At 41.6% G+C, this 27,779-nt stretch overlaps 3 protein-coding genes across 5 annotated transcripts; all 3 read left to right on the top strand.

Annotated features, from left to right (window-relative positions):
• The first annotated feature begins 61 nt into the window (after positions 1-61).
• LOC114157117 (tripartite motif-containing protein 16-like) lies at positions 62-7,234 on the top strand. 3 transcript variants are annotated; one of them, XM_028037916.1, is made up of 8 exons: positions 62-301; positions 1,885-2,164; positions 2,803-3,168; positions 3,247-3,342; positions 3,928-4,161; positions 5,372-5,519; positions 5,597-5,656; positions 5,750-7,234. In XM_028037916.1, exons 2-8 carry the CDS (start codon positions 1,889-1,891, stop codon positions 6,277-6,279), a joined length of 1,710 nt encoding a protein of 569 aa, XP_027893717.1. In that variant the 5' UTR covers positions 62-301; positions 1,885-1,888; the 3' UTR covers positions 6,280-7,234. The 3 variants fall into 3 exon arrangements, with proteins under 3 accessions (XP_027893717.1, XP_027893718.1, XP_027893719.1); XM_028037917.1 differs by having other exon boundaries at positions 1,827-2,164; XM_028037918.1 differs by having other exon boundaries at positions 64-301; positions 1,885-2,140.
• Positions 7,235-8,501: 1,267 nt separating this feature from the next.
• On the top strand, positions 8,502-18,146 carry LOC114157158 (leukotriene B4 receptor 1-like). The gene is made up of 5 exons (XM_028037995.1): positions 8,502-8,670; positions 15,095-15,643; positions 15,736-15,936; positions 16,032-16,075; positions 16,416-18,146. The coding sequence occupies exons 1-5, from the start codon at positions 8,653-8,655 to the stop codon at positions 16,708-16,710; spliced, it is 1,107 nt and encodes a 368-aa protein (XP_027893796.1). The 5' UTR covers positions 8,502-8,652; the 3' UTR covers positions 16,711-18,146.
• A 2,607-nt stretch (positions 18,147-20,753) lies between these two features.
• ltb4r (leukotriene B4 receptor) lies at positions 20,754-26,684 on the top strand. Its single transcript, XM_028037965.1, has 4 exons — positions 20,754-21,121; positions 21,910-22,451; positions 24,867-25,140; positions 25,944-26,684. The coding sequence occupies exons 2-4, from the start codon at positions 21,955-21,957 to the stop codon at positions 26,328-26,330; spliced, it is 1,158 nt and encodes a 385-aa protein (XP_027893766.1). The 5' UTR covers positions 20,754-21,121; positions 21,910-21,954; the 3' UTR covers positions 26,331-26,684.
• The last annotated feature ends 1,095 nt before the right edge of the window (positions 26,685-27,779 follow it).

The raw sequence follows: 27,779 nt of genomic DNA, 5'->3' as shown, positions 1-27,779 counted from the left end.
ATAAAAAGTGCAATAACAAAGCTTATTAAAAGTTTAGTACTCTTCTGTCACACAATGACTATTTCAAAAATAGTCTCTGGACACTTTTTTTTCAGAGGCCTCGTGTCCAAGAGCACGTTTGAACACGTGCTTCTGAATACGTGTTCCAACACAGTTTTAATATTAGAATCTCCACCCGCAGAAGCCCGGCCATTTTGGCAACACTGATTTTGTTTCTGCGGTCCTGCGGAAAAGACTGCGGTTCATTCACTGACAAAAGTGGCTGCTGACGTTCACAGCATCGCATTCAAAAATCGGAAAGGTACAGTAAGATACGGCTTCACTGCTTGTTCTTGTTTGTGTCGTTGTTACATAGACAATTTGTGTAAGAAGCTTGAGTGACGTTAAGTGGGCCTACAGTTTCGTTTTAAAACATGCACGACTGGAAAAGAAAGAAAAGTACGAGAAGAAACTATTATTGTGCATACTGCTGTTAATAGTATTGACGTGTGGTCCGTGTGTAAGGGAATTTTGAAATTTCTCTCGATAGTGAAACTGAACTCTACCGGCCAAATATGACAAAGAGCAGCTGACAAGCTCACAGGATGGTAAACGAAGAGCAATTCAATGCAAAATACCATCTAAAAATATCAGCTGCAGTTCCTGATTGTGCTGCTAGAACAAAAGCCACTGCATAACAGAACTAGAGAATGATGCAGAAGTTGGTGTAAACATCATAGTTTTAGTACTAAGAGTAGATAAAGAGCGGTGTGTGTGATCAGTTATTAAGCTGGGACAAATGTTAAAATATACTTTATTATCTGTCTGAGTAATATTGGTGTATTACTCAGAAGTACACTTTTGGAAATGTTCAGTCCACCTCCGCTGTAAGTGTAAACTTTAGAAATTTTGCCATTACAGTGAGCATAGTTTGGTTTACACAGGTATGTCACCGCTAAACAGGACTCAACACAATCAGTGCTTTGAAATAAATGTACATTGCCTAGATTCTGCTGTCCTAATTTTTGATTTATTTTTTTTGCAGTTTAAATCATTATATAGTTCATAACGCCCTGTTCAATCACAATACACATTAAAATTCTGATTCTGTTGTTTTATATAGGAAAACAAAGGGATGTACTGTAATAATGGGAATTCACTTTCCCATCATTAGCCTTAAAGGTTGTTGTTTTTTTTTGTAGGTGAAGCTCTGGGTAAAGTTAGCAGACTGTAAAATCTACCATAGACATAATACAGTTGTTGTTTTGCATAAAGATGCCCAAACGAGACACAAATTTCCTGGGAAATAAACTACTGGTAAAAGAATGGCTATCAGGAACTTTGCTTCACTCCCATCTTTTAAGGACTCCAGGTTTTCTAGCGATGTCCTAGACATTTTCTTCTATGCCGTTTGAATTTCGTTGAAAAACTTATGCTGAAAAAAATAAAGTCACATTTTCCTTGAGCACATACAGACCAAAACACGGGTGTAGTTTGGAATGCCTCCAAGCAATTTGTCAGCATTTAAATTTCAGAACTGTGAATCAGCGAATAGCTCATAGATTAAAAAAAAAAAAAAAAGCATTTCAGAATCTGTTTGGTCATGCAGAAGCATACCTTATCAGAATACGTTTTATTCGCTCAGCTTTATGAAGGCCCACTACTACGCTGTATTTGTTCTATGTATCTCCCCTGAAGTCGTTTATGATCAACATTACTTAGACTGATTACTCTCGCAATGCCTTCATCAGCCCAGCACACTTTATCAGTACAAGCAGTAAATGGTAATTGCAGTTTGGACATTGAAACCTCTCTACTCATCGCCACGTGTTCATTTATTTCTCCAGCAATTGAAAACTTTGAAAACCTCTCCGGTCCGTTCCTCTCGTGTTGCCATCTTTTTAGCTAAATGGCCGGTAAGGAGGAAGATCTGCAGGACAGCCAGCACGGAGTCAATCTGGACCGTGAGCAGTTCTGCTGCTCCGTCTGTCTGGATCTGCTGAAGGAACCCGTCACCGTCCACTGCGGACACAGTTACTGCCGAGGCTGCATCGAGAGCTGCTGGGACGGGCAGGGTGAGAGGGAGGAATACAGCTGTCCCCAGTGCAGGGAGACCTTCCATCCCAGGCCTGTCCTGAAGAGAAACAACATGCTGGCTGAGGTGAGGGGGGGCCTCTGCTCTAAGGTCGGTACCGTCTAAATCAGGAATATCCCAAGTCTTCTCCGAGGGCCATTTGCAGCCTCTGGGCTGATTTTGATTCCTGACTACAATTCATGAAAAATACTAATTTGGCATGACATCACCGGTGAGCTATACAGACTATGACCGAAATTTATAAAGGAAATGTTTAAATTGTCTAAGGAAAATGTTAAGTACAACACAAAGTATTCATCTTCTAGCAACCAAGCTTTTTGAATTCTCTTCACTTTCATAGCAAATAGAAGCACATCTTTCCTGTGACTTTTATTCTAAGATGGACCTTGGTGTGCTACAATATGACTTTAAGTTATTTATTAAATTGGTGTAAATACAGTGAGTTTTTCCCCCCAAAGAAACAGTTACCCAAATTGTGTTTTTGTTGCTGAAAATATTATTTTTCTAATGTTCTCAATCTGATCCAAAGTGTGTTTCTCTCTTTTAATCAGGAAAATGTGGAAAACACAGTTTTTCTAGTTTCGGATCTATGACATACTTTTAACTTTAATTATCAAAACGTTTGGACTCCAACTGCGCTGAACAGATCTTACGAAGGTCTCTGAGGGGTATCTTAAGAATCAAATTTTATCACTCGTCCAAACTGACTTGCCTTTCTGCTTCTTCAGGTTGTGGAGAAGCTGAAGATGAGTTATCCCCAACCACCGCCTCCGTCTCTGACCCTGGCCGCCCCGCCAGACGTCGCCTGCGACTTTTGCAGTCTCGGACAAAACAAAGCCACCAAGTCTTGCTTGACGTGCTTGGCGTCTTACTGTGACGAACATGCTGAGCCTCACTACACTGTCCCCGTGTTGCAGAAGCATGAACTGATCTCAGCTACGATGCCAGTAGGGGACAAGGTGTGCACCGAGCATCGGAAGTTGATGGACCTCTGCTGCCAGACGGACGAGCAGCTCATCTGCACCGAGTGCACGGTGGACAAACATAAAGGTCACCAGTTTGTGTCCGTTTTGGAGTTAAAGGAGACAACAAAGGTAAAAACAAAAGATGTGATTAAAGTGCCCCAGTCCAATTCAAAAGGTATTCAATGGGAGCCTTCTGGTTTCTTCCAGGAACGGCTGGAGAAAGTTCGAAAGCAAGTTCAAGAGAAAGTCCAGCAAAGAGAAGAAGAGCTGGAGACGATCATACAGGCAGAGAAGAATGTTAAGGTATAGCCTCATAAACACAAAACAATTAGAATAGACCTTTTTTTGTCTGTTTGTTTCAAGAGGTGTAATCAGTAAAACTGAATGTACTGTTAAAGAACTGCAACAAAAGACTGATCTTTATTGTGAAATGAAAAGATCTAAGCAGGAACAGCACGTCTCCCCCGGACGTGACTCAGCGATGTATTGCTGAAAACTTTCAGCTGGAACGTAATTGAGTATTTAGTTTGTCTGATACGGTGCCAGACCGAGTCTTACAGATAACAATGTCTCTCTGCCGCCACTTGATGGCAGCAGATTGCAGATTCTACTGTAATCACTAAGAGTCGGTCCAACCTGCTATCCAATTTGAGTTTTAAAGAATTGCAACTATAACTCATTTATTAAAGCAAACCCAAAACATAACATTGGGGGCATGCAATATTTGCGGGCAAAAGATAAACAAACCATCAAACCCTGTTTTTTTTTATCTTTTAAGTGCCATTTTAATTTGAGCAAAGAATAACCGCAGGTTTGATTGAATCCCCCAGAAGGGAAATTTAGCTTTTATGAATGTAACTTGAACAATCGCCGCGTTTGTTCCGACAGAGCAGTGCCCAGACCTCAAAGGCAGACTGTGCCAAGGCGTTCTCCGAGCTGATCTCGTCCGTGCAGAACAGACGCAGTAAGCTGGAGCAGCTGATCGAAGCCCAGGAGAAGAGCGCCCTCGCTCAGGCTGGGGCGCTGAAGCAGCAGCTGGAGAAGGAGCTCGGCGAGCTGAGAGGGAGGGACGCTCAACTGCTGCGGCTTTCAAGCAGCGATGACGTTGTCTACCTGACACAGGTATAGACGGCGTTCGGACTTGTGTGCACTTGCTGAAGTTCTTTTTTCCTTCTGACTTGAATAAAGCCGGCTTACCAACAAACTCCCAGCAGAGCGCCGTTGACCTGTTTAGCATGTCAAAACATTTGCAAGAATTTAGGCTTCCTCTATGTTTCTGTTGTTGGTGTGTGTGTGTGTGTGTGTGTGTGTGTTACTTTCCAATGACACTTCAGCATTTTTCCATTTTCTAATGCCACCTAATCATTTTGTACAAATTAAAGTTTTACAAATCAGAAAAGAAGGATTTTCTCCACAACGAAGGCACCTGAAAGACAAGTAGCTACTTGTTTTGGAGCGGCTGAGCCAGAACCTTGACTTAAGTCTGGTTGAGAATATATGGTGAAAGGTAAAGATTAGGGTGATGGCAAGGATGCCTTCCAGCTTTAAAGACAACCAAGAGACACATAAAAACATATAAGTGGAAAAGTGAACAAACTGGTCAGTAATTGGGGTCTGGTTACTGTCATGGCAACAAAGATTTTTTTTTCATTGGTAATCAGAAAGGGTACATGTCATCTTTTAGATGCTACTTCTTTTTTTAAGATGTGCCAGTAAATAAAAATGATACCTCTGTGATTACAATGAACACTCATAATGAGTGTTGACTTTTTCAAATAACATTATTGCCTCCCTACGGACATAAAAGAGCAACTGTTTTAACGTATAGCCTGGCCATTTCTGTCCTACACAATTCTGTTCGATTCTAATTTCCTCTCCCTGCTCTGTCTGGGCTTTCTCCCATTGTGCTGGATTTCTAGAGAACAGAAGGAGAGAAGGTTTTCTGTGCTGTTTTATAATTGTAGTCTGCCTGTAGTTTGGCAATGGCGTTAGAGGAAGTGAAGGAACCCCTTACGTCCATGTTGGCCAACTTTCCAAATATTGAATTAACATTAAAGCCATCTTATTCGACTCGGTACGTTTCAATTCACAGTGGAGGATGGTTGTTGACGGTAAGCTTCATCGCGTCGAACTGGCGCATTACATACATCACGGCCAAACGTTAGCAATTGGGTCAAATTTAAGACAGAAACAGGCATGGACAACAGAATCCATGCCTCCAGCTAGGAATCGTTTCTCAGTCGCCGAGGATCCAGACTCTCTGTACGAGACAAAAGGTAGAACAAGAGGCTGGTTTCTATAGCGTTAATTGCTTTCTCTATATATTTTTCAGCTTAACTCCATTTCCATTGCATTTCAAGACTTTGCACTGGGTGCCGGTCCGCCACGTTCTTTCACAGATGTGACTGCCTGTGTGACTGAGCTGAAAGCTAAAGCAGACATTTTGCTGAAGGAGACATGGCCCAAGATCTCAACTACGGGTGAGTAGAGTTTCTGTGTGTATAAGATTCGCTTTCTTCCAGCGTCGCTTAAAAAGTACTGTTGTGTCTTCTCACAGTCTCTTACGTTGACTTCTCCCTTCCGCCTGCACCCAACAGCAGAGAGGAGTTTTTGCGTTGTAAGAAATCAAACTACAGATGTCTTTCTTTAATGGTCACAAATATTGTCAGAATTATTACTGTGGTGACTCTATTTCTGCTTTGCTTGGCAGATTGGCGTCCCCTCACACTGGATGACACGTCAAACTACATTAACCTCAACCTGATGGACAACAAACGTAAAATCAGGCCTTCACCCATCCCCTATCCTACTAATCCAAACAGATTCACACAGTTCCCACAGGTTCTCTGCACAGAGGCTTTAACAGAGCGGTGTTACTGGGAGGTGGAGTGGCACGCTCGCACCCTCTCTGCAGCGGTAGCTTACAAAGACGCCAACCGAACGTCGGACGAGTCAGAGTTTGGGAGAAACGACAAGTCTTGGGCTCTAGAATGCTCAGGAGACACCCTGAAGTTTCGACACAATGACGTCGATGTGAAAGTACCGGGCTCTTGCTCCAAAAAGATCGGCGTGTTCCTGGATTACCAGGCAGGAATTCTGAGTTTCTACCAAGCTTCCGACCAAATGCTGCAAATCTTTGAAGTCCGGACCACGTTCACTGAGCCTCTTCATCCTGGTATTGGTATGAACTATGAGTGGTATGATACTGGGGTATTTGCACAGCTGGCCAAATTGAAATAGTACAAGAACATGAAGATAGTACAGAAATAGAACCACCGCAGTAACAATTCTGACAATGTTTGTGAGCAGCGGTTTGCAGGCGTGGCAAAAATAATTCCGTGCAACGGAATTTCTGTCAAGAACTTGGAAAGTCTCCAAAGCTACAGGTGAAAGGGGGAGGAGTAATTAAACTCTGTGGTGGAAGGAAAGAACGAGGAAGTCCTTTCACTTGGTTTGATGTGTTTTGAATTCCCCAACATTTCCTCGATTCGTTCATGTTGTTTTTCTTGCAAAATCCATCCGCATCAATTTCTCACAAGAGAAGAATCAGCAACTCCCCTTGTACTTGTGAAGTCACTTTTATTTTGCATTGGTCTGTGGTGGAACCAACTCACACAGAGAAATGCACAGAACAGATTTTCTGCTGCCGGATTTTCTACTTTTGTAGTTTTGAACAGAAATGGACAAAGTCAAGTTTCTCAGGGTGTTTGATATGTAAAATTGGGTCTTGGGGAAATAAACATCTTTTTTCAACAATTTTTGAAGGTGTTATGTCATGATTATTGGTAATACATTTTAGTGTTGGTTGCTATCAGAAACGATTCACCTAATAACATTTCTCTGTCTGAGGGGAAAGTGACAGAGTAAGACAAGATAGAAGCCAACATTAGTTGTTCACATCAGCCCAGTTTTACACATCGATACAATATTAAAAATGACTAAAATCAGCCGATACTAATATCAATACTTGCATATTGTGCATTCCTAGAAATTATTGCTATTATTATTACATCTGTCCAGTGACTATTAGAATTTCCAGAGACTTTTAAAGTAATTTGTCTGTTTTGTTATTGATTGAAAGCCTGACAAAATTAAAGCTGGGGTATGTAGGTTTCATAAAAAAATTTTATTTACATGTTTATTAAAATGATCACTGTGTCATGGTTGCAGGGTGGTATGAGAAAGATAATGTGTGAAAAAAACTGAGCTCCTTTGCCTTTTCCCAGTGCTAACTAGAGAAATACACAGTTCTGTCAGAAACAACCAATAAGAGCCAGGAGGAGGGTCTTAGCCCTCTCAGTCATGCTTGTGTAGGTGCTGCTCACACCCTCTCACTCGCTGCAGCTTCTCTCCGAAATGAATGCTATGGTTACTTAGCGTAGCCACCCATGACGGCAGATAAGAAGTTTCTCTGAGTTGTTTCTCTGCCATTAGCAACGCTAGTAGCCTGTACACAAAGTTGATTGACAGCACCGAGACCCGCCTCCTGGCTCTGATTGCTTCTGCAGACGGCAATAATAACTGAGGAGGTGAAGGAGCTCGATCTGTTCACAGATCATCTGTCTCATACCGAACAAATATGTAGAATGAGCATTTTATTGATTTATTTTTTATGATTAAACTTACATACCCCAGTTTAAGTAGACAGAGTATGAAGGGTCCTCTTTTTTTGGAAATCAAAATATGGTCACCCTGATGCTGCCACAAATAAACCTAAGATGTAGGAACCGGTGGAATGGTGAGAATATCAGGTTTCATGATGACTTAACACTGATCCTGGCCGAGGAAGCCAAATGCTGTTTTTAAATTGTCTCCTTGGGAACGTTTTTTAAAAAATCATCTTAATCGTTTCTTTTGATATTTAAAGGTTTCTTTAGAAGGAGTCACGAGGGACCGGTTTTACTTATAAAGCTGTAAATCTCATTTGGTTTGTTTTATTTCTCTTAGTTAAAGTGCTGGGCTAACCTGGTTATTGTTTGGTGTAGGTTGGTTAACTTTGGTTTGTTCCTGACATTATTGTTTTGTTTCACTTGTTTCGATTATTATTACTGAGGACATAGTTCAGCTGTTTTCTTATCCTGGTCTAAATTATTTTAAGAGGAAAAAATCTAAATCGGGTCTTTGATAGCGCTGGAAAACACCTAGCGGATATTTGCTACAAACCAGACCAGTCAAATAAATTAAACGGCGAGGGGCAAAATAAATAGTAAGATAAATATTCTGATGTAACAGTTTGAACTACCTTGTCGCTAAAATATGTTACATATAGACTTGACTTGAACCCTATTTAAGGAACCGAGAGCTGTAAACAATTGGCAGGAGGAATTTCAGTTAACTGTTAAATCACGGCTTCAAACAGGCAACTGGGAAAATATGTTGTCACAGAAGAATGAACATTAGCAGACTGCAGACAGGAGCAGGCCGGGGACACACCCATCCTCTGGTAAAAACGTGTCGGAGCAAGACGGGCAAACCTCTGGCGTGAGACACGGGGAGAAAAGCACGGGGAGGACGTGGGTGGGTTGGAAAGCGTGGGCAAAAGGAAAGGTAAAAAGGAGAGGAGGAAAAGTGTTCCCACCTGAAAGGGAACCAGTCGCGCCTTCACCTGTGCTCATGGGGTCCTCTCACTCGGTGAGTACACGTCTGTTTTTCCAAGAGTTTTTCCACGCGTGATAAGAACCTCAGGCGTGAACTATGAATGCTGTGATTTTTCCAAAGAAATGTCCAAGTTAGTTTTTTTTTTTTTTTTTTTTGGATTGCGCAACAATTTGGTATTTGATGCTTTATGAAGAACTTTAAAAAAAAAAAAAAAAAAAGAAAGAAAAAAAGAAATCCAAACAAATCCTGTCCAGCTACATCCGCATCGCTGTGTTTTCCACGCGAGGTGCAGCTTGTCGGGTCAGTGCAGATTTTCCTCCATAGGTGCAGCAGCCGCCACTCTGAAGGCGCGTCTCTGTGTCACGGTGCACACAAACGCACCTCCTGAGTCACTCGGGTCGCAACGATTTGCTTGTGCAACTGATGGCGGGGAAACGACGAGCCCTATAGAAAGTGTGCTGTAGTGCTGACAGGAATAGAAGCGGGACGGATAACTGAGCCACGTCTCGCTCAACAGACTTTCTGTTGTCACTCGTCACTTGAGACTTTACTTTAACAAAGAGGAATCCAAACGCGTTCATCCTGCAGGGACCTGTTGGAAAATTCATTGCAATAAATCTCTCTCGGGTGCATTTGCGTCTCTTGAGTACACTTGAAATGCACTCGTCTGTCTTTAGAACCAACAGTACAGTGATTTGCTCCCATGATCATCTGTGATAATAATAATAATAATAATAATAATAATAATAATAATAATAATAATAATAATAATAATAATAATAATGGTGATTAATCAGAAAATCGACGAAGCCGGTTGAACGGGATCTTGGTTGGAACTGGCAGAAAAAGAAAGTTCCGGAAGAGTTTTGTGAGTGATGGGAACGATACAGAAAGCAAAAGCTGCAGGAACTTTTGCAGGGAGAGAGAATGACTTTATCCTAAAGAGAAAAAAAATCATGCGTTTGAGTTACTTTTCTTCAGATCGTTTTGAGTTGTTAATAATTTTTTACCAGTGTTGGCCTAAAACCTTAAGTTTGAGTTTTAGAAGATTTAGCTTAGAAAAAAAAGAAGTGAGACCAAGCAGCTGGACATCCACGTCACTAAAAGGATCACTGGATGAGTTGTTAAAAAAAAGACAAAAAAGTGTTCTGGAATTACTATAGTATTGGCCACAACTATGTTTAATTAAAAAATAATAATCAAATCTGCACGCTCACCTGCAGAGCGCTGGGAGATCTGATTGATTTGAAGAACTTCTGCCAGGCAGAGTTGGCAAATATTGTCAAGTCCAGATGTGGCACCAGATCGAGTGCTGAGAATGAACCAAAGTTTGTTTGTTTTTTTCCCACCTTTAAATTGACTTTTTCTCCAGTTGAATTTTACAAATATAACATGTTCCATTTTCCTAATCAGCTGCACGGTTTTTTTTCCTGAGTATGGTCGTTTTCTACCGAATGCTGCAAATTTGTAGGTTTTTTTTTTTCTTTTTAATTCTTATATTTTTTGTTTTTATTTACTTTTTGTACAAACCTGCATGATTCCATCACTTTGCTGCCGGAACACCTGAACTTTCCCGCTGACGGACCGATGAAGGATTATTCTTCTGTTCTGTTCTACATGTTATTTTTTTCCTGCACTTTGTCAAAAAGACTCCATGCATATGCATGACGTCCCTAAATAAATGAGAATAAGAATAAAGTGGTTGTATTACGAGAATAAAGTCATAATATTATGACTAATATTAATGCTGCCAGTGAGTCTGGTTCCTTGAGAACAATAAATATAAAGATAATCTAACTAATTAAGTTGGAAAGAAGCTTTTTGGCTCTTAGGCTCTTAGGCTGCACTAACAGGTTATTCCTGTTTTATATGAAGCAGAGCCTAACCAATCTAAAGCGCTCTCATTAAATAACTATTCATTTTTAAGCCAAACGTTTTATCAGCTCTTATGGCAGCTTTCACTGCTCCTGCAGTTTCCATTTGCTTTACATGCTTGAACATCTGATTTCAGTCACATGGGGAAAATGGAAACTTACTGAGGCATACAGCTTCCAAAAGTATTCACACCCTCTACACAATGCAACCACAAACATGAATATATTTCATTGGAATTTTATGTGAAAGGCCGACGCAAAGTGGTGTACAGGTGTGAAGTGGAGGGAAAAATATGCAAGATTCAAAATGTTATTTACAAAAAAAAAAAACAACTGAAAAGTGTGGTGTAAAAAAAGTGTTCAAGCCCCTTTTCTTTAGGTGCTTTCAGAAGTCGCTTGACGGCTGCTACAAATCCAGCCGCTCTGTGGATTTAGGCCTTTGTTTGCTGAACGATTAATTGTCTCAAAAATTATTGCGATAAACGATAATATTGTTTGAAGACCTTTTTACACTGAAAATGATGCGATTTTTTATGAGCGAAATTGCTACCGCAGTTGATAAACCCGGTAACTTTTCAGCTGTTCTTCCTTAACGTGACTAAATAGGTTCTAATGATTTTCATTCAGTCAGGAATGACACTAGCCACATGCATTGCAGGTAGATTGTAGTAAAGCATTGATTAATGCCCGGTTTTAAAATTAGTTCATTGAACTTGTAGCCATTATTTTGTGCCCATTGTTGGACACCACACGGCAGGACCGAACCCGATCGAACCGTTATACCTAGGATTTCTGTCGGCTAATGTGTGGTCTCTCAGGTTTTGGAAATGGGCCGACAATCGGCGGACAGCTCTAAGATCGTGTAGTCTGCGCTGGGCTTTACACTAAGGAAATGAGGAAGGGAGGAGTCAAGAGATACAGCCGGCATTAGGAGAGCAAGCTGAGTAGTATAAAAGTTGAATGGTGAAAATAGCACAAAGTATGCAGGAGAAGAAGCGTGGCGAAATTTACGGAGCAACCAGGAAAGTGGAACTCAATAGTGTGAATGAATGCCTACAGCATTCACACTAATAAAAATGTGTAGGGCGGTAAAGTGGAGGGACCAGTGGTTCCCTGGCCCAACCTGTTCTGGCGAAGCTGCGCAGGTCACTTCCAGTTCAGACTTGCGGGAATAATGTATTTAGTGCCCACAGATAATTTATTTTCATAGCGCATGCTCACTGTGAGCTATTAGTACCCCAGCAACAGTTGCCATGCTGCTGACAATGATGTCATCAGCCTGATTTCAAATGATGTCAGTGGGCCCTTCTAAGGATGCCTCTGTGATGTCATAGTCCATGACATCACCAACTGATCAGTTGAGTCTCCGGTCAGTCAACATAAAATTCATTTGGACACTTTAGCTGACGGAATAAAGATGAGCAACGAAAGCGACGTTTATGTGAGACCCAAGGTCTCCTTTTGGAGCAAAGTCAGAAAGACGTGTTCTAACAGAGTTCATCCTGGGCAAACCACCCCAGATTATAGGAAGAAGAAATTTCTTGGAGAACTTCTTTGGAAAATAATAGAGAAAGTGGCAGACGGCCCCACCATGCATCTCGTCAGAGAAATCTTTTCTGAACAACACAAAAAACATTTGGCCTTACTGCTGAGGAAAACAGGGGAAATAAACGTGGACGTACTTTCAGATGTAGCAGAGGAACTGAGCGAAAGAATTTTCCAAAGCATTGCGAGGGACGCGTTCCACTATGCTTCAGGACTTAATTTGATTGCCCTACTCGACTACCCAGAAGGACATGTATTTATTGTAAGAAAATTCAAACGCCACTTGGAGAATCCTGTTCCTAAAAGGAAAATGTTTACGACTACGAAAATGAAGATCAGAAGGACATTTTTTCCGAATGAGGATTTGTATTGTGACGAAAATTGCCTGAGTGAGGCTTACACTCAGGCAGACATGGATCCGGAACAGTTTTTGAAGGACGCAAATGAGATGGGATTTAAACGGGGAACTGAAGCTCAAAGAAAAAATATGGTGGAAAGAATTTTTGGAGACTGATTTACATATCTAGTTACAGATCCAGCTATGGTGCTTATAAAATGAAGGACACCGACCCTGTCCACAAAAAGCTTGCTCCAAAACTTTGGGAAGCAGTAAAGGACATAGATTTTGTATTTTTTGAGGAGATGGAGACAAAACTCGGCCAAGACATATTTCAACTTCTCAGCGGCAATGATGACGTAGTTCAAGAATTATTGTTTAAGATGATAAAAAGTGAAAACCCGCTAGTCATTTACAAACTCACCGAAAGTTTCAGAAGAACCCTGGCACGTCCAAGGAAAATTCATTTTAAGAAAACTTATATTAGAAAGGTGTGGAAGTGGATTGAACAGGCTGTCTGCTGTGGAGAAGATTCAGAAGAGAGTGAAGACGTTTTTAAAAATAGACCAAATGTTGAGCCTCGCCCTGCCTCTGACTCGGGACCGGCCTCTGAGTCGGGACCGGCTTCTGACTCGGGACCGGCCTCTGACTCGGGACCGGCCTCTGACTCGGGACCGGCCTCTGAGTCGGGACCGGCCTCTGAGTCGGGGCCGGCCTCTGAGTCGGGACCGGCCTCTGAGTCCTGTCCTCGGAGTCGGGACTGGCCCCTGGCTCGGGACCGGCTCCTGGCTCGGGACCTGCCTCTGACTTGGGACCGGCCTCTGAGTCCTGTCCGGCCTCTGACTCGGGACCGGCTCCTGGCTCGGGACCTGCCTCTGACTCGGGACCGGCCTCTGACTCGGGACCGGCCTCTGAGTCGGGACCGGCCTCTGAGTCGGGACCGGCCTCTGAGTCCTGTCCGGCCTCTGACTCGGGACTGGCCCCTGGCTCGGGACCTGCCTCTGACTCGGGACAGGTCTCTGAGTCCTGTCCGGCCTCTGACTCGGGACCGGCTCCTGGCTCGGGACCTGCCTCTGACTCGGGACCGGCCTCTGAGTCCGGTCCGGCCCCTGGCTCGGGACCGGCCCCTGACTCGGGTCCGGCCCCTGGCTCGGGACCGGCTCCTGGCTCGGGACCTGCCTCTGACTTGGGACCGGCCTCTGAGTCCTGTCCGGCCTCTGACTCAGGACCGGCCTCTGAGTCCGGTCCGGCCCCTGGCTCGGGACCGGCCCCTGACTCGGGTCCGGCCTCTGACTCGGGACCGGCCTCTGAGTCCTGTCCGGCCTCTGAGTCGGGGCTGGCCTCTGAGTCGGGACTGGCCCCTGGCTCGGGACTGGCTCCTGGCTCGGGACCTGCCTCTGACTCGGGACCAGGTGCAGAGATCCACAGCTCAGGTGGAGGAATCTGTTCACGGGAAAACTATTAGTCATGCACTGGAAGAGCAAAAACCAAGACGGTCGGTGCTGATGGGAAGATGAATGGAGCCAAGTACAGGGCAATCATGGAAGAAAATCGCTTTGAGTCTGTTTAAAACAAAACGTCATTCACGTGTAAGAATGGTCCAGTCAAAGTCCAGACTTTAACCTAATTGAGAACCTGTGGCAAGATTTGAAAACTGCTGCTTACATACGCTCTTCATCTAATCTGACTGAGCCGGAGCTGTTTTGCGAAAAAGAATGAACAAAAATTTCAGTCACTAGTCGTGCAAACAAGATAAAAACTAAAAGACTTGAAGCCGGAATTTGAAGCAAAAGGTGGTTCAACACAGTACTGACTTTCACACTGCAGGTTTCAGTTTCTTATTTGTATAACATCTTCAGAATCATGTATAACTTTCTTTCCGCTTTGCAACTGTATACCACTTTGTGTTGGCCTCTCACAAACAATTCCAGTGAAACATATTCATGTTTGTGGTTTTAATGTGAGAAAATATGGAAAGTTCAAAGTGTATGAATACGCTTGCAAGACACTGTTACTGATTTTACCGTTGCAGTTTGTAAACAAGCTAATCGTTTAGCTACTTTATTCTCACCAGAATGCAGTGTAGTGGCCTCTGCAACTCAACAGCATGAAAGTAGGAAAATCAGCCTGAGCAGTTCCACAGAACATTATTAGAAGACCTCAAAATTACGCCGAGGTGCTCTTTTTCCATTTTTGCACGATGAGATATTGTCATATTCCGCGGTATTGCTTTTTTTTTTCTCTCTCTTCTTCCTGTGAACTGTTGAGTTGAAGTGTTGCTTCAGAGTTTAAATGATTCAGAAGGTTTTGCCCCATCAGGCATGCAAATAAAAACCTTGCTGTAAATCATGACTCCAGTCCCGAAAGCAGCTGTTGCTGAGCGGTGCGCTCTGCTCATGTCTGGTCTCGTTGTTCAGGAATTAGGTGTCCCGGTTAAAACCCGTCACACTTGTGCTGCTCTAAATACGCGCCAGCGCAAGCAGTTCATACCTGTGAATCTCACAACCACACCAGGAAAAACATTGAGGTCCTGTTCTTCTGTCAGGCAATCTTGAAAAGGTGTTTGTTTTAGAACGGCGCTAGGGAACAAAAGAACCTTCCTGCGCTTGTGGTTGCTAATTTGTGGTTCTTTTTTTATGGGAAAGGAATAAACGCAACAACCCTTAATACAAATTACTCTCCGACGCTTCCTCTTTACCAGGCAATGCAGATGCCCCACAGTAACAGCAGCTGTGCCGTCGATGAGAGTATTGTAAGTACTCCAGCTTCCACAGTGACGGGCACTCTCATCCTCTCCATCGTGTTTCTGTTGGGATTCCCCGGAAACCTCTTCGTCATCTGGAGCATCCTGGCGCGGGCCCGAAAGCAATCCGTCACGACCCTTCTCATCCTCAACCTAGCCCTTGCGGACGGCTCCCTGATGGCTCTGACCCCGTTCTTCATCGCCTACCTGGCTTTTATGAACTGGAAAATGGGGACTGTGATGTGCAAGGTTCTGTTCTACCTCTGCTTGGCCAACATGTACGCCTCCATCTACCTGATCATGCTGATGAGCATTTACAGGTTGGTGTCGATAGTGTGGCCCCAGCGCATCAGCGTGATCACCGGCAAGAGGACAATCACACGAGTGCTGGCGGTCATGTGGCTGTTCGTCATGGTTGCCTCAATTCCTGCGCTGATCTATCGAGATGCGAGGCGTAATAAAGAGAATAGAACGGTTTGTGATTCATTCCACGACAAAGACCCAGATGTAAGTTTGGACAATCCCTTCTTTCTTTTTAGCTCTGTGGACACATATGAACTTTATTTAATTCCTCCCTTCTTTTGCCCCCTGTACCCCAGGCAGTTCTGCAGTACATGCTGGAGAATGTTTTGGGCTTCCTGGTACCCTACGGAATCATTTTGGTCAGTTACATTTGCATCCTCAGACGAATCCGGCAGACTAAATTCGGCCGCCGGATCCGCAGCGAAAAGCTCATTCTGGCCATTGTGGTGACCTTCTGCCTGTTTTGGTTACCCTACCACATCATCAACATGGTGCAAGTACGTCACGTTTCTTCTGAGCATGATATGGGAGTTCATTTTTGAATACGTTCAATCAGCAGATTAATAATCGTGTCATTTTTAATACTCCTCAGGTTGCATCGGCTTTGTTTCCAGAATGTTCACCAAAAAGAATATTGTAAGTGATCCCCCGTCCGCAAATGCACTCATCTTAGAATAAAAAGGAAAAAACAACTCAAACGAGCACTGAGCTATCGTCCTCCAAGGTTATATTAACACTTTTTGGTACCAATGAATGGACTGAGGACAGAGACAGAAACTGATTGGCTTAAAGAACGGCTCTCACGAACTGAAACTCCAGTCCTATGGTTCAGGGTATTGAGCCATTAAAAATATTCAGATTTTTTGACAAAAATACGGAGAGTAACAAGTGCCATATATACGTCTGGCTCTCAGTTTTTAATAATTCATGCTTCTTTCCCAACTCTCACTCGTCTGTTTATGTCTTGTCTTACAAGGTTGGAGAAAATATGGAAGAAATTCCGTGCCGTTACCTCCACCGTCGCCTTCATCAGCAGCTGTGCCAACCCGGTGCTCTACTTCTTCGCAGGAAAATCTTACATCAGACGGGAGGGCCTGGCATTCATGGCTCGCTTGTTTGAGGCCACGGGCATGGACTACACCAGGAAGAGCCGATTGAACAGCCAGAACAGCCGGGACAAGGACAAAGACGCGGAAGTCGTGCTGCAAGACAAGGACAGAGACTCGTCCACAAACTCAAACTCTAACATCAAATTAACAACGGAAAAATAGAAGTGAATCCCCTCTCCGGTCTTTAAATCTTTCTTCCGTCCAAATGTTAAAAAACAGATTTTACAAAGACTTGAGAGTCTACATCATCAAGTAAGATTCAGCGGATCGCCGAAGAGGTACTCTTGGATACATTGGCAGAAAAAAAACCTGTTATAATGGTGATGCTACATACATATAGAAACAATTGGAAACGGGCCCAACACCCATATGAACCTTGGAATATCAGACAAAATGAGATGGATGCTTAAGACTTCTCAGAAGTCTAGTTCAAGTCCTCTAACTTTGTACATTCTGAATATTAGCTACGTTTCTACATGCTTTTAAATACATTGCCTGCTATTAATTTGCTTGCTGATGTCTTTTCCCTGGGACACCGTCTTTTATTATCTTTGCATAATAGTATTTTTAAGGCGTCATTGAAATAGATGTGAATTTTTAGAGCTCAACAAATAATTCTACCTTTGTCCAAAACCAAAATATTGTGTGCTTCATCATATCAAAACATTGAAAGAGAGTACTGGCATCACTTTAGCGTCCTTCTCGTGTTTGCACTACATTGCTGTTCCCATCATGATTTTTCCCCCACCAGGACTACAGTGTTTAGTTTCACTAGACATGCCACTAGATGTCACAGTTTTCCACCTGCTGAACCTCTATTTCTTTCTTCTTCTTTTTTTTTTTTTACATCTAATTGTTTTCTGGCAATTTGAGGGAGGAAAAAAACAATCAGTCTTGAACGGCAAAAAATAAAACACAAGACTAAATTGTCTCCTCGCCTACTACGCTCAAGAATGGTAAGTAATTTGTTTTTTCTTCATATACCACATCCAAAGTAGAGGTTTATAGAAGGGAAATGTGTTTTTTATTTCCAAAAGCTTGTAACAAGAGGTGAGTTTGAATTTGCGTCTGTATGGCACAGAGGTATACAATACAGCTAGACAAAGCAACATTCCTGCTATTATGCATCCTCATAATTTTTTTTTCAAAGTCTTCTGCACGATTGTACAGAATACAGTACTCACAACTAGATATGTTGAATTTTGTACTGTTTTCCCCCCCCGTCATCATCAAAACTCCGTTCAATAACCTTCTGCTTTGTAACATCATCATTTGCTTATAGAATGTCAGTCAACATAAACTACACTTCTGAATGAAGAATCGTTCCCTAAACAACTAGCAGTCCTTTTATTTTTCTAGGCATTGCAAACAAAAATGTGCCACTAACGAATATCTGTGAATTTAATTGATTTCTTTGTCGTTTTTTTTTTTTTCTAGAAAATGTCTTTCAAATTCTCACAGGTTTCACTGATTTATAGCTATGCACTACAGGTTTTGCCAAAGTGTTTGTTGTACATGTGATTGTACTTTGCTTTTGCACAATGTTGTGAACAAATTAAAATACCAAAAAATTATATGCAATAAAAATGTGAAGCATATATACTTAGTCCCTGGTATTAATTTAAGTGGAAACAATCTGCAGCTTACAGTAACCGTATCTCAAACAGCTGTGCTAGTGGTGTATGGCTCTGTCTTGATTATTTACAGGCAGTATCACACAAGATCTGATTCTACTGCACTGAATACACCAACAGAGATACATATCACCGTGAAACTGTGAAAAAGTCTTTCTTGCTTACAAACATTGGCGTCAGGACTTCTCATTTTGACGACGCTCACACTTTCATTGACCTGAATATTTGCCTTTTAGGAATGATCAGCAAGTGTCGTGGTGTTTTCAGGTCATCGGCTACGGTAATTGCTTAAAGAAATGAACAGTGAAAATGCTCACAGAGATGTCAGAAATGCACCAAAGTGACTGAAAAACTGTACTGAGTCATGGATTTTCATCTCGAGAAACATTTCCCTGAAACTGATCTCGAGAACATGTTTTTTTTTTGTCTGCCTGTGTGTGTGTGTGTGTGTGTCTGTTGCAATACACCTGTATCCTTCATGTTCCAAAGTATTTTTGCAATGTAGTTGAGCCAAAGCCAGAAATCTCCTTTGGCAATCTTTTTTGTTTCCTTATTTCCTTGTGAGCAATCTAGCTAGATATCAAGATAATTGACTGTCTAGCTAGCTGATATCAAGATATCTTGAGATCTAACAAGATAGCTAGCTATCAACAGAGCTAGCTAGCGAGATAGATAGATGGAGTAGTATGTTAGGCTCTGTGAGAAGTGGAAGCAGAACACAAACAGTTTAACATTTTTGGCATTATTTGTGTTTAAACCCTCACTTGTGTACACAAAAACCTTGAAGCGGTGCTCTTCGCTGGGACCCGTCTCCATATATGGTAGCCTGCAGCTTTTTAATGTGAGGATGTCGCACATTTCTCAGTAGGTCAGTCCAAACACGGAACTTCTTAACATAGATGAGTTAATGAGTAATGATGATGGTTTGACAATGGTACTTGTTTTTCTGGTGATATTTTAAAACCATTTAGACCGCTGTCAGTTTTGAATTAAGTGATTATCTGGTTGTATGGGAGGCTTTGGTAGAGTGAATGACGACCCTACGATTTTAGCCACTTACAGCAAAACATGAACATAACATATCTGTTCATAGTAGCTCTCTGTCAGCAAAACAAATATTCCTCATTTTATTTGATTGATTTTTATTCTTTTTTCTTTTTTTTTTCCTATTGTGAACCAGTTACTGCTGGCTTCAAATATTTAAACATTCAGTGTTTCTTTTCTGATTTTGGGGTAGCTAAAAAGACATAGAGTAAAGAAATCAACAGGAACACACACATACATAGCCAATGGTCTGTGGCAGGACGTTTACTGTTTCAAGGCCCTGGCCAGCCTCGGTTCAAACTGGTTTTGCCGTCGCTGAACCTCTTGGCCCAGTTTCACCTCACTTTCTGTAACCTGGCCTGAGTGCTTCTCTGCTGAATTTTACGTGGCCTACAACTCGCTCCATATTCTATTTACCAATTGGACCACTGGAATTTAATTACCGGTGAACAGTAACACCAGTTTGATGTTATCCAACGCTGTGTTGTAAAGTAAATGAAGTCACACACGCAGGTTTGCCTGCATCCGATAACGACAATTCCCGCCCATTTTCGAGGCGGCACTTTCCTTAATGCTAACGTAGCTAACGTAGCTAGCATTAAGGTACAATGGGGCCAGAGCGACTGTAGTTTGGCGGTTTAGCTTTAATAACTATTTCATTTTTGTAAAAAAAAAAGAAAAAAGAGAGAGACAGAAAGCTAAACCAAAAGTTAGGACAATGTAAAGGGGGTGTAAACAGTGTTTGTATGGACTGCGACAATCATTGTCGAACTTTAACAGAAATCCTCTTCACTCTCGGCCCAGTTTGACAAGAAGTTGGTTCTAGCAGGTAGGATGTTCTCTATCGCCTTTCAAAAAATAAATAAATTAAGAAGCAGTTAAGACCCAAACAGTTTGACATCACACACAATATTTTTATTCAACACTTCTGTTTGAGGACTAATGCCATGTAAGTTGAACCGAGACGATCTGAGTAGCTACTCTAATTCGGTAGTAGGAAGAATTATTTTCTAGGAAGGAAAGCTGAGTTAAGCACGTATATGCATTTGACCTGTTGTCTAAAAAATTCAGGTTGAAAGTCTTTAAAAAAAAACAAACAACTGAGCCAGTTTCTGGCAGAAAAGTAGATCATGACACAATTGACACATCGCCGATGCTTATGAAACTGAATACATCCTGTCCACCGGCTTGACACAGATGTGGAAAGAAGAAGGTGCCGTAAAAAAAAAGGGGGAAAAAGAAAAGAAAAGAAAAGGCTGTTGCAACAGCAAAAAAAAAAAAAAAAAAACAATGCTCCGTGATCCGAACTCGTGTGCGAACAAGAGTCAGTTTACTGGAATATCCACCTCCCTCATGTATCTTATTTTCTGCCCCAAATGATGAAATTTCAACCTATTCATTGCCGTTCTACCATAAACAAAGGACGCTGATGGTTTTTAGGCATTTTGAAGCATTCTTTTACTTTTATAGAATGAAATTATGGGGGTGAAGTAGCTTCAACCAGACCAGTATTTATTTATTAATTAATTATGATTGGACTTTTTGCCTCCTTACACACACTGCTTGACACAGACCTACTTCTGTCGCGTGCCAACATTCTGGTGTTGACGCTGCAGGATATCAAGTTTTTCTTCCAGACTGTCAGAGCAAAATGAAAAGAGGAGGAAGGAAGAGCAAGGACTAACCTTGAGATCCAGGGAGGTTTTCTCTTGGCTTCCTGTACTCAATGGTTTTCCCCTCACGTCACGTGACCAACATTTCGCAACGCGCTCGGTTTTTTTGCTCGTCACAGAAACGGTAGTCAGAGGAGAGCAACAAAGTTCATGCCAGTTGGAGAATACGAGGAAATGCAGCGGAGTTATGGCGGTGAATTGAATTGAAGAGATCACTTTCAGGTGAGTTTCATACTGTTGATGCTTTGACCTTTCGATTGAAATGCAGAAAATTATTTGATTGATATTGCCTTGTTTCATCAATATGCATTTTCAGTCTTGGGCTGTGCAGGTTTGATATTGTTATTCATTCAACATATAATATAGAGTTTTTTTAAATGAAAGCTTTACCATGTCTGTTATTTTTATTTTATTTTATTTTCATTTTATTTTACTTTTTGAACAACTTGTGATGTTTTGGTGGTGGGCTGGTCATTATTTCTTTTTTATTTTTCTTAAATTCATTCATTCCAATGCCTTAAAAGCAAAGTGAATGTTCCTGAATAGATTGAAAAGCTCATTCCTCAACTGTTTCAACATTTACCGCACCACAAAACTCTTACCAAATAGTTTTAGTTTATTTTCTAGACCACATATCATAATACACTTAAATAAGACAAAACTGACTTACAGGTAACTTTTAAGCAAGACATAGAAGCTAAATATTGATTTTAAAAAAAGATCAATATGTTTGACTCCACTGGCAGATTATTTTCACTTAAACAAAACATATTCCCCATGTTATAAGTGAAATTATCTGTCAGTGGAAGTGGCACGTTTTTCTAATCAATATTGCGCCATTATTAAATTTTTACAAGCTCCTATATCTTACTAAAAAATTTCCTGTAAGTTTTATTTCAAGATATATGCACTAGAAAGCAGACCAAAAAAAAAACACTCTAAGATTCTGTGTTTTTGTAGTGAGGATAAACAGCATACCGTGTCTCCTCCCTATCCTCCCTTTCTGACAGGTTTGGCAGTTTCATGCTAGCTGAAGCCAAATCCACATTCTTAAGATGAATTTTTCTTTGGGGTCCAGTATGAACACCACTACCGCCGTGCCCTTCTCGCCTTCTCCCAACAACGTCTCGGCTCGCATTGGCACCGCCATCCTGATCCTGGCGTTCCTGCTGGGTTTCCCTGGCAACATGTTCGTCGTCTGGTCGGTGCTCTGCCGGGTGAAGAAGCGCTCGGTGACGTGCTTGTTGGTGCTGAACCTGGCCGTGGCCGACGGCTTCGTGCTGCTCAGCGCCCCGCTGTTCATTCGGTTCCTGGTGGCAGGACGGGGCTGGGAGTTTGGCTCGGCGGCGTGCAAGCTGGTGCATTACCTGTCGAGCGTGAACATGTACGTGTCCATCTACCTGATCTGTCTCATGAGCATGGACCGCTGGCTGGCCGTCACGAGGCCCTTCATGTCTCAGAGAATGAGGACCAAGCGCTCCCTGCTCCTCCTCCTGTTTGGGGTCTGGGTGTTGGCTTTCCTCCTGTCACTACCAATGCCGTTCTATCGCAGGTAAGACCAACACGGACAAAGGTTTCAGTACAACGAGGTCTTTCTGATTGTGACGCAATGGAAAAACCCTTGGAAATGTTTCAAAATGTTTGAACCACTTTTTAGTCTCTAAAACCCATTTCAAAAAGGGGTTTAGAGACTAAACTGACTTCCAAGTAGTTTAGTCTCTAAAACCTAGAGACTAGTTTAGTCTCTAGAGCAGGGGTATCGAACTCCAGTCCTCACGTGCCGCTGTCCTGCAACTTTTAGATGTGCCTCTGCTGCACCACACCTGAATAGAATAATTAGGTCATTAAGGCTCTGGAGAACCGATCTACACAAGGAGGAGGTCATTAAGTTATTTCATTCCAGTGTTTTGTACCTGTGGTACTTCTAAAAACTGCAGGACAGCGGCCCTCGAGGACTCTAGTTTGAGACCTGTGCTCTAGAGACGAGTTTAGTGGCCGTCAGAAGGCCACTAAACTAGTCTCTTGGGCAACCCTAGAGACTAACTACCGTTAGACTAAACCCTGTTTTAGAAACAAGGTTTTAGAAAAGGGGCTTTTAGAAACCTACTTTAGGAACCCCTAAAGAAGGTTTAGAAACCAATTGGCAACCCAACAGAGGGTTTTGGATTTTGGAAACCCTTGGAGACATGGTCTCCAAGGAGACATGGTCTCCAAGGATTGATAAAAAGCCATTGGTTGCATTTTGACAAAAAGCAATCAAGCCAGTTGATTTCTTTTTTTTTTTTATCATGCATGGTTTCTTTGAAGGGGTAAAGGGACATCTCTCTAGAATTTTTTTCAAGTTTAGGCCTTTTATCCACCTTCATTTTGTTCATTCACGTTCATTGGGCAGGTTCACTCACTCCATATGTGAACTTTAACCAGTCCAGTGTATACATAGAACTTAATGGGACATAGTGAATTGTATTGAGCTACAGCAAAGAACTAAGATTTTATGTACAGTAGAAATTAAAATTGTCACACCTTAGGAGATTTATGCTTAGTATTTTCATTTTACCGCCATGTTTTCTTCTGACTGACGGTATTGTTAATATTTTTGGAGAGGCAAAGCCAGAATCGTAACGTCAATCTGAAGAAAATGTCGAGGGAGCTAAACATTAGGACGATGCCAACCTCAAAGACTTGGAGTTCGTCAGCAAAGACCAATGGTCAAAATATAGTACGATAAATTTTATACATATTGAATTAAAAAAAAAAAAGCCTTTTTACAACTTCAAATAACAGAAAAGAAAACAGTGACAATGACATTGGTTGTCAGAACAGTAATTATTGGTCTGAGATGACTCAAAATTATGCAATATTCAAACATAAACAAAAGAAAAAATATTGCATAATTTGACCCACATTTGTCTTCCAATCAGCCCTGAGTCAACAACGCATGATCATTGGTCTTCTGTTGTGGAGTTACGATCTTGTTTGAATTAAATGTTTTCTATGAATGAAAACTATTTAGTTTCATACAGTTATTTTATGAATCAAACAAACCTGCAGATTTCATTGTACTTTGACAAGCTTGGATGAACTTTTCAATTAGCTTTGTTTTATTGGCTAAAACGTAAACATTTTTAATGGTCTCAACTTGTTGCATCACCAACGACCTCTGATTACCTTTGTTCACATCACTTTGTTCAACAAATCTTAAGTCTTAAAGAGGTAAGGCAGGCTAATTTTTAGCAGCATGTCTTTGTCGCTTTATCAATCATCTGCCAGTGATTAAGTTTATATATTAAGTTTAGAAAGATTTTAATGCTTCATGAAATATTTTTGAAAACTTGTCATAGACCTTTGACTGTAGAGTTTTGACTTCACAAAAAAATTGAAGTCTACCCTTTGTGAAACAATCACCGATTATAGATTTTATCAGCAATGGCACAAGAATATAATCAGCAACTGAATGTTGCATCCAGTGTTTAATTGATACTTTATGCATAGCCCATATATACGCTATCCAGACACCTTTCTTCTACACTCCCACTGTATTTGAAGATAAAGATGGAATTATGCCTGATGCCTGTAATGGAAAGCGAAGGATCCATTACACCCAACACAACAAACAGAAAGAAATGGCAAACTTTTTATTTACTCAAGGTCTGTTGCTTGTCTTCATTTTTTTTTCTAATGTCTGACTTTTTTTGAAAACTTTCTAAGGGTTTTTCCTGACGTTGGCTCAACTTGCTGAATTTAGCCATTTTCATCTGTTGCCTTTTTTTTTTATTGCAAGCAAACCGACAGTGACTTTAAAACTACCATCAATGGCTTTGCTTGATGGCGCATGAATGCATTTTGCATTGTAGCCTGGTAACACTGGAAATATTTAACGACATTAAGTTCCATGAAGTCTGGCTTTTATCGTGTGGACAGTGATTTCATCTCTGCCTCATTCTCTCTTCTTGTGTCTTTTCTACAGTATTATAAAGATGCATATAAGAAACAGCAGCATAAGCATTTGCATGCCATACCACTGGGGGAGCATGTGTCACCCGGTCTTCCAGTACCTGTTTGAGACCGTCATGGGCTGCTTGGTTCCCTTCTCGCTCATCAGCACCTGCTACTCCTCCGTCATATGCAGACTGCAAAGTGCCAAGTTCCAGCGCCGAGGACAAGGCAGTCGTCTCATCCTGCTGATCATCGTCACCTTTGCCATTTTCTGGCTTCCCTATCACGTCGTCAACATCATTGAGGTGATTCTGCTAATGCAATTGTTGGTAGTAGTATCTGAAAGCGTCGTATGACGTTTATCGCTGTTTATTTTTGGTTTTTGAATGCATTTAGATCAGTTGACGCGTCAAACTGTACGACGGGCACAAGTGCGTTCAAAGCTCGTTTGTGACTTTTTGTGAAGTGAGCAGTGAACCTTTCGAAGAGTGCAGCATCAAACAAATTCAATTAATTGTGATGTACTTTCCAGGGACATTGTGCCATTCTATTGAACAATCAAGTAACTGTTACCTACAGTTGTTCTGAAAATGTTGTGTACATCCAAAACAAAAGAAATGTGATGTTGCGCCTTAGACACATTGAAACTGGCCACTCAGCCCTGTTCAGCACTCCCCCCTTGGGTCGTCATCACAACGATGACCAATGATGATATTCTGCCCAATAACACAGCAATTGGCCCAGAGTTCTGTCGAGTGGAGGATGCCTCCCATCAAACACAATGACGTAATTTCCGCTTTGCGTCTATGTCAGTGACAGATGATTTTGGCACTTTGGTTGAAGTATGTGAGCCTTTAACTATGCCCAGGATATTCTTCTTGGAATTGCTATGTAGGTCATTTTTAATGCCATCTGCTGATTGGCATTGCAGAACCATCAACTGGAATTGTTTATGAACAATTTCCTAAATATGGAAGAAACACTTTCCGAAGTACTGTAGCTGAGGACGAAGAGCCAAACGTCTTCGTAGAAACACACTTTAAAAAAACAAATCCACATCCTCCTGTTACGGATTATTTGTGAAATGTCTCTCTTCTCACTTCCTCAGGTGGCTTGTTTGCTGAAGAACGATAACCTGGGGAAGCCCTGCTCTCCCAGCGCTCGGCCCAACGTCACAGCCTTCGCCTACTTCAGCAGCGCGGTGAACCCCATCCTCTACGTGTTCGCCGGCAGCTCCCACATCCGCCAGGCCGGGCTCAGCTTCATGGGCCGGCTCTTCGAGGCCACCAACTCGGAGAGCAGGACCACGTCCACCATCGCCCGCAGCGGCCGCAGCGGCTCTTCGCCGGACGAGAGCGCCGTCCTGTACTCGCTGTCGACCAAAATCGGGAAGCCTTTCAAAGGAAAGGGCAAGGAGAGAAGCAGCAGCCTGGCGGGCAAGGAAGCTAACGAACCAGCGCTCAAAACTCTTGCCACGGTCGAACAGTTAGAATAGCACTTGAGCTGTTTTATAGATACTACAAAGAGGAAAGTAGCTTTTAAAAAAAAAAATTAAGCCTTCTGGTTTTGAGATTCATTGTTTTTTGTTAAAACTGGGAAATATTACTGTGCCTGAAACAACGTACCGGTAAGTTATAATGTATTTAAATCTTGTTATAAACATTAATGCTGCACTGAACTTTTTTATGCATTAGAAATAGGACTTCATGTGAAATAGCGGTAACAGAGCAGTAGATTCAAACTTTGTATGTATATTTTTTTTAATCGAATTGTGTACACAAGAGTGAAATTGCTTTGATTATTTAAAAAGAAAAACATTTTGATATTAAACTATCGTCCCGACACCTTATTGTGTGTATTTATTATTGTAATTTGAACATCATAACTTTTGTGTTGTATATTCTTCAAACACTTGAGTTGATCTAATATATTTTTTAAAGGGGAAAAAAAGGAAGAAAAGCTACATGCTTTATTGATTTAAACACATTAGTAATAATACTGATACATCTGTGTCAAGATTTGTTTTTGGGTGACTTTCTGGATTTTTTGTACACAACGTACCGTGTGTTGACGCATCTACATTTGTAAGAGTCCGATTAATACACGATGTTCTGCAACACAAACAGAACATTGCACAAGAATTGTTTCTTCAATCATCCTTCCTGTAATCGCTGTGATGCATCGCTCTTCCCTCCGTTTCTCAACCCAAGTGAAATGTTCGTTTTGCTCGCGCCTCGAGGTTAAACTCCGCTGAGGCTCAGAGCTGCTGTCAGACCTGTGGCGAACTCGTTGGCATGGATGTGAAAATGGAGCAACCTCACAGGAAACATGAGTCACATTCACCAAGTGGCCTCAGAAACCCGACTCATTTCAAGCGTTGATTGAGTGATAAAGCTTAGAAATGCATCTGACACGCAAAAAATGAAGAAAAAGACGATTTATGATATCCCACCTCATCAGTCATGCTTGTTCGTGACAAATAAAGCAGGAATAATTTTGCTTCCGGGGGCTACCAGTTCAGACGTGCACCTTACCAGCTGACGATTTTCCAAAGAAACCTACATTTATTACTCATTTATTACTTTTTTATTAGAAGTATCTCTATTTCCAATTTATTTCTGATTATGCGTTTAAGATTTTAAAATCATTTATTCTTTGTCTGTTAGGATCCTGAGTTGTTTTGACGTTTGTTTGTTCTGTACTCCTCGGTTTCCTTTTTATCAGACAAATCTTTTTTATGTTTTATTTGAATTCAATTCTTCCTTAGTGATTGGTTTACTGTGCTTATTTTTAATGTTTAGCTATACTTTGTTTTTCTTCTGAGGTCTAGTTATTCTTAAGTTTTAGATTGATTTCTTAGTCCCTTGAATCTCTCTCCCTTCAAACCTGCATCTCATTTCTAATCAGCCATCTGTTCATTGTTCAGTTACTCCTTCTCAGTTAC

Source organism: Xiphophorus couchianus, chromosome 14, assembly GCF_001444195.1.
Source record: "Xiphophorus couchianus chromosome 14, X_couchianus-1.0, whole genome shotgun sequence".
NCBI classification, from domain to species: domain Eukaryota; kingdom Metazoa; phylum Chordata; class Actinopteri; order Cyprinodontiformes; family Poeciliidae; genus Xiphophorus; species Xiphophorus couchianus.
The sequence above is the reverse complement of the archived record's forward strand: the minus strand, read 5'-3'. Positions and strand labels throughout refer to the sequence as shown.

Excerpts from the sequence above, each read along its gene's own strand:
- LOC114157117 (XM_028037916.1), top strand. The coding sequence starts at position 1,889 with ATGGCCGGTAAGGAGGAAGATCTGCAGGACAGCCAGCACGGAGTCAAT. Across the intron at positions 4,162-5,371 it reads ACGTTGTCTACCTGACACAG|CTTAACTCCATTTCCATTGC; the intron begins GTATAGACGGCG and ends TATATTTTTCAG. Across the intron at positions 5,520-5,596 it reads GCCCAAGATCTCAACTACGG|TCTCTTACGTTGACTTCTCC; the intron begins GTGAGTAGAGTT and ends GTCTTCTCACAG.
- LOC114157158 (XM_028037995.1), top strand. Across the intron at positions 15,644-15,735 it reads TCCACGACAAAGACCCAGAT|GCAGTTCTGCAGTACATGCT; the intron begins GTAAGTTTGGAC and ends CCTGTACCCCAG. Across the intron at positions 15,937-16,031 it reads ACATCATCAACATGGTGCAA|GTTGCATCGGCTTTGTTTCC; the intron begins GTACGTCACGTT and ends AATACTCCTCAG.
- ltb4r (XM_028037965.1), top strand. The coding sequence starts at position 21,955 with ATGAATTTTTCTTTGGGGTCCAGTATGAACACCACTACCGCCGTGCCC. Across the intron at positions 22,452-24,866 it reads CCAATGCCGTTCTATCGCAG|TATTATAAAGATGCATATAA; the intron begins GTAAGACCAACA and ends TCTTTTCTACAG. Across the intron at positions 25,141-25,943 it reads ACGTCGTCAACATCATTGAG|GTGGCTTGTTTGCTGAAGAA; the intron begins GTGATTCTGCTA and ends TCACTTCCTCAG.